Genomic DNA, 14,039 nt, shown 5'->3' with positions numbered 1-14,039 from the left:
AATATGGACATTTGATTCTGATTAATTTTCGCACTCATCTAAGGTCTTAATTAAAAATAAGAACAGAGACCAAACTTACTCAGTGAGGTAAAATTATCTATTCCTAAATTAATTTGGCGTGGTTACATCACGAGTGAAGACCAGAAGCTGCCAAGGAGTCAGATGGAGCAGATCTAGGGAAGCAACCTTTTTTCCCAGCTGTCAGTCAGGTCAGTTCTTACTTGCAATGCAGTTCACCAAAACTGTCTGGCAAGTGTCTCACTGAGAAGTTACACAGCAGAAAAACTGCTATACTTAGATACTTCTAAGGGCAATAATTATTGTTGCACAGAAATAATTATTTTCTGCAACTTCCTTCTGAGACAATTTTAAGATACTCCAAAGATCTAATTTTTAAAATGCACATCTCAGTAAGTAGAGAAAACACGGAAATGAAGAAGGCCACGAAAGCAATATTATTCTGCATACATACATTCCTAAGCAAGTCTTGACTTATCTGCAATTGCCACCTAGTGGCTACTTAAAAACCAAACACATTCATTTTCCTGATTAAAGAACCTTCAATCACACAAGCTTCCAGGAAAGGACTTCTTAACTTTTGGTACTAGTTACTGTTTTCATCAACAGTCAATCATTCAAAGGTGATGCATCAATCCCCTCCTACCTTAACCAGCAGCACAGAGTTGAAGGGTTTAAGTTTCGTTGGTCAAGTGAGAGACTTGGAAATAATTCAATATCTTTCTACAAGCTTAAGCAGCTTTCAGAGTAAATACAAGGGAAGAAGAAAACAACCACCAAAAATACCCAGTTCTCACTTTTTTGAGTTGACCATAAGACAGTATTAAATATGAAACATAGATAACCATTGACTCTTTTTCCTCACAAAGGGGAAAAGACATTTCTTGATTCGGTAGAAGTAGCATTTAAATATGAGCTCCCACCAGCCACAGGCAGCAGCTGCTAATGGTTAACAGAGAACTAAGGACAGCAAGACTGCACAGAAGTCAGCAAGATGACCTCCGTCCTATTCCATCTATCTCCAGTGATCCTCACATGAGGCATTATATATTTTTTCTTCCAAACTCGAGAGAACACATCTGTCCCCAAAACTCTGGGGGAAATTTCATGACAGCTCATGAAAGGATGCTGACAACTGGCAAGTTTTCCACTCATTCACACAGAAAAAAACAGTCAACTGAGAAAGACCACTGTAAAAGGGACGTAGAATTAGAGAGATCATTGGCTTCCTTCAGAATTTCAGAAAATGACAAAGCGTTCAAAAAGCAACAGTCTGAAAACTCAATCATCCAAGAGAAGAAGCGCCTCTTGCTATGCCTAAATTTTGATCTTCCCCTATAAGTCTATTCTTTTTTTTATCATTCTTCATTTCTCCCTTTTTCTTTTTTTTCTTGTCAGAAATCAAAGCTTTTGAAGAATTTTTTTTTCTGAGTGAGAAACAGGAAGAATGCATGATATTTTTGTTGTATTAAACTAATGAAGCTTATTCTGAGGTCAGAATTACATTACACACTGCCCTTGCAAACAGTAATTCACCAGAAAAGAACATGCTAATACTTCTAACTTTTGAGATTCTACAAGACAAGATGTAATCTGTGCACTTGAATTACATTTAAATTATTATTATTGCCTTCTCATAAAATGAGTCTCCAAGCTTTGACTGATTTACAGAAATATATTCCTAGAAATCCCACTGTTGGAATACTTTATGCGAAGAACAGAACATCTTCAAGCAGGACTTCAAAATTTTCATCAATGCACAGACAGGTACCAGCAGACAACTTCCTAAAAAAATGGCACACATTTACACTAATGTGAAGATAGAAGTACTTCTGCGGATGGCTAGAGACTCAATTATTTGAGCAACTGACTTACAGATGAGGACAGGGAAAATGAATTCAGTACGTCACGAGCTCAATTAGACTCCTCCGTGTGGATGTGGAGGTACAGCAACTGAGCGTATTCTGCGACTCGATGGTGCTAACAGATGCCAGTAACAGAAAGCATAACACACCCATACAGGAGTTGAAGCTTGAATGAATGAACAGTGGAAAAACAAAAACTGAGGCAGATTAGAAGTGAATAGCCTATTTGTCTCTTGTAATGAAAATATCACACCAACATTGCTCTTCAGTTACTATAAAATTGCATGGAATAAGACCTTACAGAGTTTCAAGAAGCACAACTCAGAATACAGATAATCTTTCTTCTGTGGCACAGTACTCTTATTTATTATTATCACTATAACTACTTAAAAAACAACTTGTAATTTATATCAGAAACTACATAGCTAAAAACTACTGATGTAAAGAAAGATGATGTTAAGTTCCTGCTGTCACCCACAAGCTTCTGTCATATTCATATCAGAAAAAAAACACAGCTAGTTTTACCAACTGTTTCAACACAGATTTCTAAAAGGCAATCAGTGCACAGCTTTGGAACCTGCAGCCATTCTAAAACATCTCTGGCGAAAGCCACTCAAACGATCAAAATGATTCAGCACACATCCAACTGCCTGAACAAAGCCCAGTCAATAGCAGCAGGCACTTGAAAGTTGACAGTTTTCACTGAGTATAATCGAAATCCAGTATCTTAGGGATTTAACAGAACCAATGGAGGTATGCAATGCCATAATCTCCCAAGCAAAGAGACACTTAACACGAACTTCATCATCTAAGCCTCTCTAAGGGGCCTTTTGACAGAAACTAAAGGAGAGTGAAGGAAGAATCAGGCCTCTCAGTCAATTTTTCCAGAATACTAAAAATATTTTAGCTGATATTACTCTGAGCTGTACAGAATCCTATGTTTTCTTGCACTGTTAATTTTAATGTTCTCTGTTTTTATACTTATATTTAGTTTGCAGAAGGAGTAATGACAGACTCTCCCTGCATTTTTAAAATAGAATTTTAAAATAGATTTTTTGCATGTATTACTGCACAGAAACAGATTTATACTGGCTACGCATTCTTTCTTTAAATACCACAAAACACAATTACACACACAAAGACAACCTAAATAAAAGACAAGCTATCTACATGATTGCTTCCATTACTGCAAAATTACAGCCCAGATGATATCCCAAGCTTTACTGAGCCAGATGGAAAACATTATCATATCAAATGTTATCTATGCATCGGATACACTGCACCCACAATGAGATGCATACACAGATCAGAAGCATTTCTACAGAGATCACCAAAGACATGAATATACTGTACTGTGTAAAAGGATACTAGGAGTACATGTGATGCTAAAAGAACAAAGGTTTATGATGCAGAACCCTTATTTGTACAGTTTGATACTGAACCAATGTAGTTATCTGGAATATCAGACATCAGTGTTATACTACTACGAACAGTGACTTCATGCTGTTGTTGTCACACTCATAACTAACAGTGTCTTATTGCAATGTTAACATAATGTAAACTCTTATCACAAAAGCAACTGAACTACAGTCTTCACAACACGCTTATGCTCTCCAGTATTTTTCTCTGTCAAAACAAAAAAACAACTGAGGAGTAAGAAAGAACAAATTGAGAAATGAATGAGCTGCATTTACAGCAGTGGAGACAATTGTTGAGTCCTGAACCTAGAACACACTTCTAACAATAAAGCAGCAGTAAGAGATTGTAAAAACTCTAAACGCAAAGTGAGATACTATTTTAGTACTGTTACTGCAATCATAACCAGCATTCAACTCAACAGCATTGAAACAAACTAAAATACTGAAAATAAACATGACAAAAGGAAAATATTTTGAATGCAGACCGACTGTAAGAAATGGCATGAGTACTCTGACTTTATCAGCATATCAGTGATAGATGTTTGCACCTAGTAGAAAATATGGCACTGAATTTCTTTGATGCAAAGGTTCAAGAGAGCACATAGACTGTCACTGCAAAACAGCCATCCCTTTTTAATGAAGTCAATGTCAGAGCATAATTACCTAAAAAGGAATTTGTAGCTTAAATGGCACTGAAAGAAACTTTTGGAAAGATGTTTTACATAAACCTTGAACATACCCGACTTCCCCCTGTCCTCAAGGTATTCCAGTAAGCATACTTTTAAAAAAAGAAAAAATGACAAAACACACTCAAGTAAGACCAAGGCAAACGTAAGATCCACACTATCGGCCCATTTGAAGAAATTATTCATGTTGCTAGGTCAGGATACGAAAAAGTGCTTACAAACCTGAATACATAACAGTGCAATTTGAGAACTAGACCAAGGCTTTACATTTTACTCTCAGCATCAGCTCTGTCCAAACCTTCTATGAATTATGGAAGAAAGAGACAGAAGTAGGATGCTTGAGTAGAGGTGAGCTGCCATTCAAACCTGAAGTACCAAGTTGAAATTCTGTTTATGCTGGGATCTAAACTTTCAGGAAAACAATGAAAAATTGGTAGTGTCACAGCCTGTAACACAGTGAGACCTGGAATGAAATGCCTGAAATTCAAGAGCTGTGCCAATAGTTTTGACTGCCTGATTCTCACAGCCTGTCTTGCACAGCGTGCATGTGTGTGGGTATGTTAAGGATGTAAAACCTACTGAAATAGTGGTAAGGGAGAGAGATAAATACACAGCATCTCATCCACACTGCTCATAAGCCACAGGACAAACTATCCCAAAGCTACACTTGAGTTTTAAATGACTCAGTTCATTTCTTCACTCCAGAAGACAGCCCAGAAGAAATACACTGTGTGGATACACATACAGGTCTCTTCAAGAGATTTTCTATTTTATCAGAACTAAAACCAGACCAGTGATTTATTATTCACATTCCAGACACTGATAGTAACACATGACTTCTAATAAACAACTAAACAGCTCTCTATAATGCATTCAATAACAGAAGACACTACTAGAGAGACTGAAATATATTCAGTTTCCTGTGGCTCTTCTTTGAGCACATTAACATTCAACATACCCAAGTTAATTTCTTTTTCTAATGACATTTCTGATTTACAAACTAAAGGCCACTGTGCACTTTGATAAGCTAAATTATTTTATTTCTTTGTCCATTTGGACAAGCTGGTAAAACTACTTTTCCTAGAGGGAAATAGCAATATTTTTATTTCACTACTTTTTTTTCTTCCCCAACTGCTTTAAGGAGATCAAGAATTTTACTCATCTCCAGCGTAACTTTTTGATAATCAAAGAAACACCCGCAGAGCCCATTGCTTTATGCTTTTTAATTTAAAAGATAGAAACATATTCTGAAGTATAGAAGTGTAAATTTGTAACAGTTCTTTTTGATGCAGAAGACTGGAGGGAAAAATCTTAATACAGAATATCTAATTCTAGTACTGAAGTTTATATCTCAAACCAAATGACAGCACACAATTATACACAGTCTTCTACAGCAGTAGACCCCAATATCAAATGTGAGTCTCTTTTGTGAGGTACTGCATTACATGATACATACATTATATAACACTCGTGACAAAAGTTTTGCTATGGAACATGCTGAAGGAGGAGGAATCAAATGAGAAGAAGCAATCAGATGAGAGGACAGAATGTGCAGTTAAACTAAAATAGATGCATACATGGAAAGCCACTGAATTCAAGTTCTACCAAGAAACCTTCTCTAAGTTGCTGCAACAGAAACATTAAAAAAAAAAAAATCATGTGAATAAGCTTATCTTTTGAAAGAAACCCACTTAAAGGCAAAAATATACATCATCCATACATCCATATGTGGATTCATCTGAAAGAAGAGCACAGAGTTTATTTGAAAAAGAAATCCTGTTCTGTGCCTCATGTCTGGTCATTTCCCCTGCAAATAAAAACTAAAACATTAAATGGAGTCAAAGAGGGAAGGAGACAGATGTAGTCGCTTCCTTTACAAAACAAATAATATCCACCTAAAGAAACCTTTGTTTGGAACATAAACAACCAACACTGCAAGTGAGATGTAGCATAGAGATGTTTTCCTATTTGAATTTACACAAAAGCAAAGCTTCCAGTAGTCCAGAATGTCGAATGTCACTCCAGCCACAAGTATACACGGAAAAAATTATAGCAAAAACAAAGCACAAAGAGCCATAAGGAGACCTGGAAAGACTTCCAGTGTAACAGGGTGATTCTATACTGAAAGGCCTGAAGTCAAATTCCAGAAGAGAAGGGCTTCTTGTGCTCTTCTTCTCTGTAATCCCCTGGGTATATGCTAGGGTTCACCAGTCCTTTACAGGGAAGAATTTATGAACACCAGAAATTCACTATAAAGAAGTTATTCAGTGGCAATCTAGAAGGTACATGCATGGCTTACAGTTCTCACTTCCTACATCAATTTAAGGTAAAAAAAAAAAAAAGAAAAAAAAGAAAAAAAGTTTCTGATGAAATGATCATGGAAATTACTCATTAAATAACTGTTCTAGAGAATAGTACTCATTAATAAATTTTTCTGTCTCCCATTTACATACAATATGGCAATTGCTAGACTTACTAGAACATTTCTTAAGTCAAAGTATGTAGCATGGTATATAGATGACATTGTTTTTAAAATTTTAATTTAAATCTTAAAAGGCTCACTTACTGGACGTTTGGATGAAAGTCTGCCAGTCACAGTTCCTGTCTGATTCCATGTAGGGCAAATAAATCCCTGCAGTCAAATAAAATAATACCTCCCATCATCCTCCCAAAAGAGGGTGATTACACACATCTAAAAAGGACATATTTCTCTAGTTAATATAAACTTAATTAAAACTCACTGCAATTAGAAATACAAATCTAAAAAGAAATACTTCCTAATTATATATACATTAAAGTTCTTGAACTGCAAGTACTGCAATCATTTCTTAAGTCTGATGTATTTTAAACACCAAGTTTTAGAGTTGTTTTTAATATATATTACCTTTCTCATGCATGTTCTTAGCCCATCCACGTAGGTTGATTTCATCTTACGAACCTGAATTACGTAAGAGCATTAGACAAATGCTTATACATAACAATAAGATTTACACATCAAAAGCCTTAATCTCAAGAGCATGAATTGGTTTCATAGACTCTTTTAAAAGATAGTTTTACCCTAGGAAAAGTATTTATATACACACTCACTATTGACCTACTAAAATAAGTTAGTGAAGTGCTAACATATAGACTAAAGCAGGTCTATGAAGACAACAGCAAAGGTCCTATTGGAATCTTACACCTTATACCTCCCCATCAATGAACCACACAAAAAAGCAGCACAAAAATAGAAGAGTGGATTTTATTTATTTACCTAAATTGGAAACTGATGTACTGAATACCCAAACAAAGTATAAGAGCTAACTAGGTAATTTTCGATTTTCAGGAGGCTCTTGTCACCTTGTTTGTTTAGTTGTTAATAAGTTATATTTTTTGTTAATTTTGCTTGAGTATAACTACATCATGTGTATAGCCAATGAATTTAAAGATGTTATAATTATGAAATAAACAAGAGAGTTTGGCAAAGCAGATTATAGTAACAAAAACAGAATAGATAGAAAGCTTACCTGCATCCTGGACTCGCTGCAAAACTCCAGAGGAGGGATCTCTGGAAGAGATCCTTTCCCACTGGCAGTCAGCTCTTAAATGGATCTAAGAGAGGTGCAGCCAGGCTCCACCCCTTCCAGCAGCACAGGTGAATTGCCTTCACCTGTGCTCCCCTGGCTGACTCATTGCTCGCCTCAGGGGATCAATCAGAGGTTCAGGCCGTGATTCAGCAGTTCCCATACAGTCACATAACAACAACTCACCTGCCGGTATTCTAACATAAGCTTAGGCAGAGGATGAAGATCTTGTAACTTACTGAGCTGTAAGATAAATAATCTGTATTACTGTTATGTTTTTCTGTTAAGTGGTGTTATTTAACTATCTTAACTTCCTCATTTGAACAACGATTAGTATTTTATATTTAACTGTTAAGTAAAATATAGCAGAAGTTCTGCTGGATGAAATACACTTGTCAAGATGAAAGAGGATGAAATATATGCTAAGCTATTATGTCCTTCAAACAATCTCATCACAGGCCCAGAAGGAGCCTTCATTCATCCCTGCCTTCAGCAGGAGGGCTGGAGATTATCCCCTTGCATTTTGTTTCCCTTCCCATTTCAGAGAGACAACAAGTAGACATGAAACTTTTCCTCAAGAACATAGGAAACAATAAGGCACATGGAGTGAGGGGATTGTTTATGGTCCTTTGTTTCATTTTTGTGCAAGACAGCATCTAAGCAAGAGAGAACATGGAAAAGTACGCAATACATATTTATACATGCATACATGAATGGGTAATAAACATATATTTAAGTGTGTATTCATACAATCAAAATCTAACAGCAGAGCTCCCATTTGTCCCATCATACAAGCTCCAGGAGATTTCAAGATTTCTTAGATCATAAATTTACATAAAAATTTGTAAATAAAAAGAATCAAGTGAGATTATATATGTAGAAGTACAACAAAAATTTCTGGAACTACACATTCAGGCTAAAAAAAATTATGCAATTCTATCAGAATAAAGATTTTCTACCGTAATTCTTTTCTTACTATCATGCATAGATGATTTATTAACCTGCCTATAGTTATGTAGATTGACATGTAGAGTCAATATGAAGTTCTACAAGGTACCGTGAATTTCAGATCAGGAAACTACAAAGTGTTTCCCTTGTTTCTGACAAATGTGTATTCAATACAAAGCTGTTTTTTCTATCTTAAGCAGCAGAATTCTCCTTCCATTCTTGGTTGCTCTCTGTCATTCCTAGCATAAGTAAATCAAGTGTGATTAACATAACATAAAAATAAATGAAGGTTGGAAAGGAAACTAGACAAATTACAGCTTCACTGACATAGAACTTAGAAGTTTTTTTAAATAATGCAGATTGTTGAATAATCTCATCTCACCACAACTTCTGAGGTGGATGCAACTTGCTGTCTTTCAGTTCTGGGAATTTTTTCACACAGCGTATGCAGTTTTAACTTCTCAAACAGTACCTACATTAAGAAAAAGACTTCAGTGCTTCAAGTGATGAAAAAGAAAAGAAAATGATTAGATTCCTGAACTCCAGTCTACAAAAGAGATTCCAAGTAAAATAGAGTTATGCTGCAGAAAAGAGAAAAATAACACAGGAGTAAAAAGATCAGATCTTTACTTTTAACATCTTATTTCTAAAAATAGTGCACTCGCTAAAATAAAGTGCATTATTTAACTTCATTCAAATACACATTAGCCAAATGGTCAGATTTATGAGTTAACTGAGATGTCTTCCATTATAATCAGAAAATATAATTAGAACATAGAAGAAAAAGAATCAGAAGTTGTATGAACAAACTTATATGCTTTATAATTCTCCTGCATCATTAACAGTTTACAGAATAGATAGCTTAAGTAACGACAGTAATATGAATATACTTCTCTAAGTTGACTACTGCTGGTCAAAAGGAATCGTTCTCCAGCAATTTGATGGGCTTCCTCTTCGAGTTCTTTGAGTCTCAACTGTAAATTACAGAACATCAGAATTATTCCTTTTACACTATTTTCTTCAATATTCTGTTACTTCCTACATTATTAGGTATATTGGACTACTACTTATAAATGAGATACCCCACTACTGGCTATCAGCTAGTTTAATGCATTGCTCGTATACCTTCAATCTACATTTCTTTGTGAACTAGAGAGGGGATTTACTATAGAAAAAAAGCACTAATATTTGTGGAAAAAAATAAAGATAAAATTTACCCCTAGAATCTCTGATGTTTTTTTCAGTTCTTGTTTGTCCACATGTATTTTGTGAGTTTCCATCACTGCAAATAAAATTAAATACTGAGAACATTTACAATTGACAAGTGTAATCTTGCATGCTACAAAATTGAAATTCTAACTCACGTAGGTATTCATGGGCATTACAAGGATAACATAATATTTAGTTATTGTAACCTTTATTTCAGTACAATAAACAGCTGCATAAAAATGGTAAAAAGTCATATTTGGGGCTGAACTTTCGTACCTGCCAGAACTTTGATCAGTGGAAGCTCTAATGTGCAAAATAATTTCCACAAACCTTGAACCTGTAAAGTAAGATACAAATCAGCACCAGTATTAGCAAACCTTATTCTAAAAACCAAACGATAGTATCATTATGTAGATCAGTTTTTCAGTGAGCAGTATTTCACTTTATGTATCATTTATTTTTATAAAGACAAGGCTGAGTGAAGCATGAAATACTAGTTAGTGTAAATTATAGCATCCAAACACTATATTCAATTATCAAATTGTTTTATAAGGAAAGGTACAGTAATGGAAACTAAGAAATTTGCACACCATTTTTCTACATTATTTTTAGAATAAGGTCCACTATAATAGAACATTTCTTCATTCTTTTTTCTTATTCACTTGAGCAACTAAGCAACCATTCAAAATTCAATATTTTATTTTCATTAGGAAGATGTAGAAAGGTGGGACTATGTATCCAATTTAGTTGCAAAGAACAGGATGGTTTTTTTCCTCTCACCACTGCAGCAGTCAGACAACAATAGATCTCTCAGAATTTCTGTAGGCTTGTGGTTGGTGTTGCTGTACCTTAGGTGTTTCTGTTGCCTTCATTCACAGATAGAACAATTGCTGGGCCACTTAAAAAAATCCAGCCTAACAAGGCTCCATCAGCTACTTTTCTCAACCCTTACACTATATTTTAAACCAGTTTCAAGGAAAGCCTCTGGTGTCTCATTATACAGGACAAGTTTAGATGAGAAGTTAGGAAGAAATTCTCTACCATGAGAGTGGTAGGGGTCTGGAAGAGGTTGGTCAGAGAAGCTGCAGATGCCCTATGTCTGGAAACATTCAAGGCCAGGATGCATTGGGCTTTGGGCAGCTTCATCTAGTAGGAGGTGTCCCTGTCATGTCAGGGAGGTTGAAACTAAGTGATCTTTAAGGTCTCTTCCCAGCTAAACCATTCTATGAAGCTATGCAACTTTCTCCAGAACCTGAGCATATCCCTAAATTTTGAAACCTTTTCAAATATATAATAATAAGAAAACAAAACAGAACATTAAAAACTCCTAAAAACTCTTGAAATGTACTCTGAACTTCACCAAGGATTAATACAACATACAGTAGCAGACATGCTAAGTTTTTGTGCTCAACAAAGACAATCTCTAAACGTGCCTACCGAGATAAATAACGACACTGCTTCAACTCTTAAACAGTTTTTGGATTGTTCATATAGCTTTAAAATATAGAATGAAGAAGCACAACTTTTTGATTTTTTCCTGTTCTTAGGATCTTCACCTAAATATTTAACTCTTGTAGAGGAAACTTCTTCAACATTTGCTTTGAGTAAACATTCCATTCTTCTGAAAACAATGGTAAATTTGATGGACCACTTCATCTTACATGTTGTCTAGTACTATAAATCTGTGAAGTTTGAAACCTTTTATTTTATTTCCATAAGAGATTCTGATTTGAGTGAGAAGCACACCACTTTGTGATAACACCTCAGAAATTATTGCTGAGTAACTACTTATCAACTCTTACCTGTAAATCATGAGCGAGGCCCATCATTATAGTATAAAGTTTTTGCAAATTCATAACCAAGTTTTGATGCTGATAAAAAATAAAAGACTTTTAATATTAGTATTGAAATATTCAGAGCAATATTTTTAAAGTGATTAAGCTATTAAAGTATATTTCCTGCATTTCCCTTTAGTAATGCTAAATACAATAGGAACATTTTAAGACCTCCAGCTGTTGCGACCTGACTCTGAGCTACCAAAAACAAAAATTACAAGCACAGGAGTAAAGACAATATGCATTCAAGATCTTACTTGTTCCTTTACTTACATTTTGTACAGACTGTGTGATGTTAATTCAGAATTCTATTTTTAACTTCCGAAACTCCAAAAAATTTAACTGTTATCAGTACTGCCCTTCTTCTGTGCCAAATTATTCACCTCCTTCTTCTGCAGGGGTGTTTCACAGTGAAACTAAGATGACTAAAAGATTGTTTTGATATGCACACAGACGATCAAAAGCCACATGCTGAACCAACAGAAAACTTTAAAATTATTCTAAGATGTCTTTCTAAGCTGAAACTTGTCTAGATACATTGCATTCAATTTAACTACATAGAAGTTCATCTGCTCAGGGCAACAAAGATGGTGAAGGATCTAGAGGGGAAGACTCATACAGAGTGTCCGAGATCTCTTGGTTTGTTCAGCCCATAGAAGACAGGGTTATGGTGGTCTGCAGCCTCCTTACAAGGAGAGCACAGGGGCAGTTCCTGACTGTCTCTTCCCTCTGCAGACCAGCTATCCAGAAAGATCCAGAAAGGTGGATGTGAGAATTACTTGGCACGAGGTGTTAATAACCCAGGAAGGAAAAAACAGCCTGAGAAAAGTCAGAAGGGAATATATACATTATATCCCATGAGACTATGGAATTTTGGGCAAGCGTAGAAATCCAAAATGCAAGATAATTATGCTAGACACAGTGTAGTACTGACTGCAGATTCTTGTCAGTGCTAGTCTGGGAAAAAAATCTGTAGTATATAGAACTGCAGAATGCTCAAGCTTAGTAACTCTTGTTCAACAGCATTAATAAAATGCGTATCAGATAGAAGACTTAGAGAAGAAAGGAATTTGGGGACCATTAGAACCCTATCTTCTTTAGAAGATAATCAGATCACATTCAGTGTATCCTCCTCTATATCTACAGAGTTGGAGACTGACTTAGATGTGGCTAGTTTTTTGTGAGCAGGGTATTCCAAGGTCATTTCTACTAAATTAATATACATAGCATTCCAAATAAATTTAAAATCCATCTCCAAAGTGAGAGAAAGGCATCTTTCTGTCAGGATTAGTAGGTAGACTGATTGACAGTGGCTATGAAATCATCTGAAGGCTTCACACTTAAAAAAGCACTGACAGGGCTCCTTGGGTATTTTGGAAGTAATATATCTTCAGATACACCATTCATCCTATGTGTATATTAGAAGACTCCAAATTATTCTGTGCTCATTCTATTATTTGCATCCCTAGAGGAACACTAAGAGTGGCTCTTTCACTACACGATGCAGAAATTTCTCTACAGACCTGCAGATGGTCTGTGATCTTGTTACCTTACTGCTGTTGTAAAATAACTAGAGTTGGAAAAAGATCTGGAAACAAATCTTCTGCTTTTTCCACTCAAACTGAGGAGGAAAATGCTTTTATTACCAGACTAAGTTCTCAGAAATCATTGTACCATATCTGACTGTGCTACTCATTCCAGTTCCATGGTTTACACTTGATGTATTCAGATTTCCTTCGGTCCCTCTGGGATGAGAATACAAAAGCATTTTACTTGCTATCAGATTTACATTATGCTCTAAGATTGCACAGAAAAATGAAATTAATGTTTCAGTTTGAATGAAATATTTCAAGTAAGTAATAAAAATAAGAGTATGTGTAATGTAACCAGATAAAATATCACTGGACATGGCACTCAACTGGACGTAATCGAGCCACAAATTATGATGTAAAACAGAAAGATTATCACTGATTGTTGCCAAGAATATTTTCTTACAGGTCTGATGTCAGAACACTGTGGCTCTGTAGGGCTTTTCATCTGCCCTGCCAGAAATTAATTCTATTCTTGCCTGTTTTGCTTAAAAAATATCAAAGTGGTTGAGCAAACTTCAGAATCTTCCTGAAGAAGAATCTGTACAGACTAAATAGATCTTCAAAGAAGCAGGGGAAGGACCACTCTCTTCCGCTCTCTCTAAGAGGCTAAGGGCCTTCCTGATGTTGGGAAAAGGTAGCCCTGGATAGCTTTTTCTTTTTGAGCAGTCCTTAGCAGGAATTGCTCCATGAGCTGTACGTATTACCACTTTGCTGTGTTCAGGTGGACTCTCAGAAACTCCTGGTTATGTTTCTACACAGACTTAGATATCAGTATATTTAAACACATTCCCACGTCTTCACAGTGCAAGAGTCAGCTGTCAACCAAAAGGTAAACAATCTATTCCCCATACAGTGTATAAAAACCTGCCTCATTTACACAACGCCCTTTTTGGCCTCTTGTCTGC

General features: G+C 35.7%; 1 protein-coding gene across 3 annotated transcripts in view; it reads right to left on the bottom strand.

Annotated features, from left to right (window-relative positions):
• POLN (DNA polymerase nu) overlaps positions 1 to 14,039 on the bottom strand; it is an 80,656-nt gene that overhangs the window by 53,950 nt on the left and 12,667 nt on the right. For 2 of the 3 annotated variants that reach the window (XM_048941957.1, XM_048941956.1), the window contains 8 exons: positions 11,510 to 11,578; positions 9,984 to 10,044; positions 9,716 to 9,780; positions 9,389 to 9,472; positions 8,881 to 8,970; positions 7,737 to 7,793; positions 6,872 to 6,925; positions 6,554 to 6,619 (listed from right to left, as the gene is read on the bottom strand). In XM_048941957.1, coding sequence (XP_048797914.1) covers positions 6,554 to 6,619; positions 6,872 to 6,925; positions 7,737 to 7,793; positions 8,881 to 8,970; positions 9,389 to 9,472; positions 9,716 to 9,780; positions 9,984 to 10,044; positions 11,510 to 11,578 — 546 coding nt within the window. The remainder of the gene's footprint in view (positions 1 to 6,553; positions 6,620 to 6,871; positions 6,926 to 7,736; positions 7,794 to 8,880; positions 8,971 to 9,388; positions 9,473 to 9,715; positions 9,781 to 9,983; positions 10,045 to 11,509; positions 11,579 to 14,039) is intronic. The other variant, XM_048941955.1, reaches the window with a different exon arrangement.

This window comes from Lagopus muta, chromosome 4, assembly GCF_023343835.1.
Source record: "Lagopus muta isolate bLagMut1 chromosome 4, bLagMut1 primary, whole genome shotgun sequence".
In the NCBI taxonomy this organism is placed as follows: Eukaryota; Metazoa; Chordata; class Aves; order Galliformes; family Phasianidae; genus Lagopus; species Lagopus muta.
Note: the sequence above shows the minus strand (reverse complement) of the source record. Positions and strands in the feature narration are given on the sequence as shown.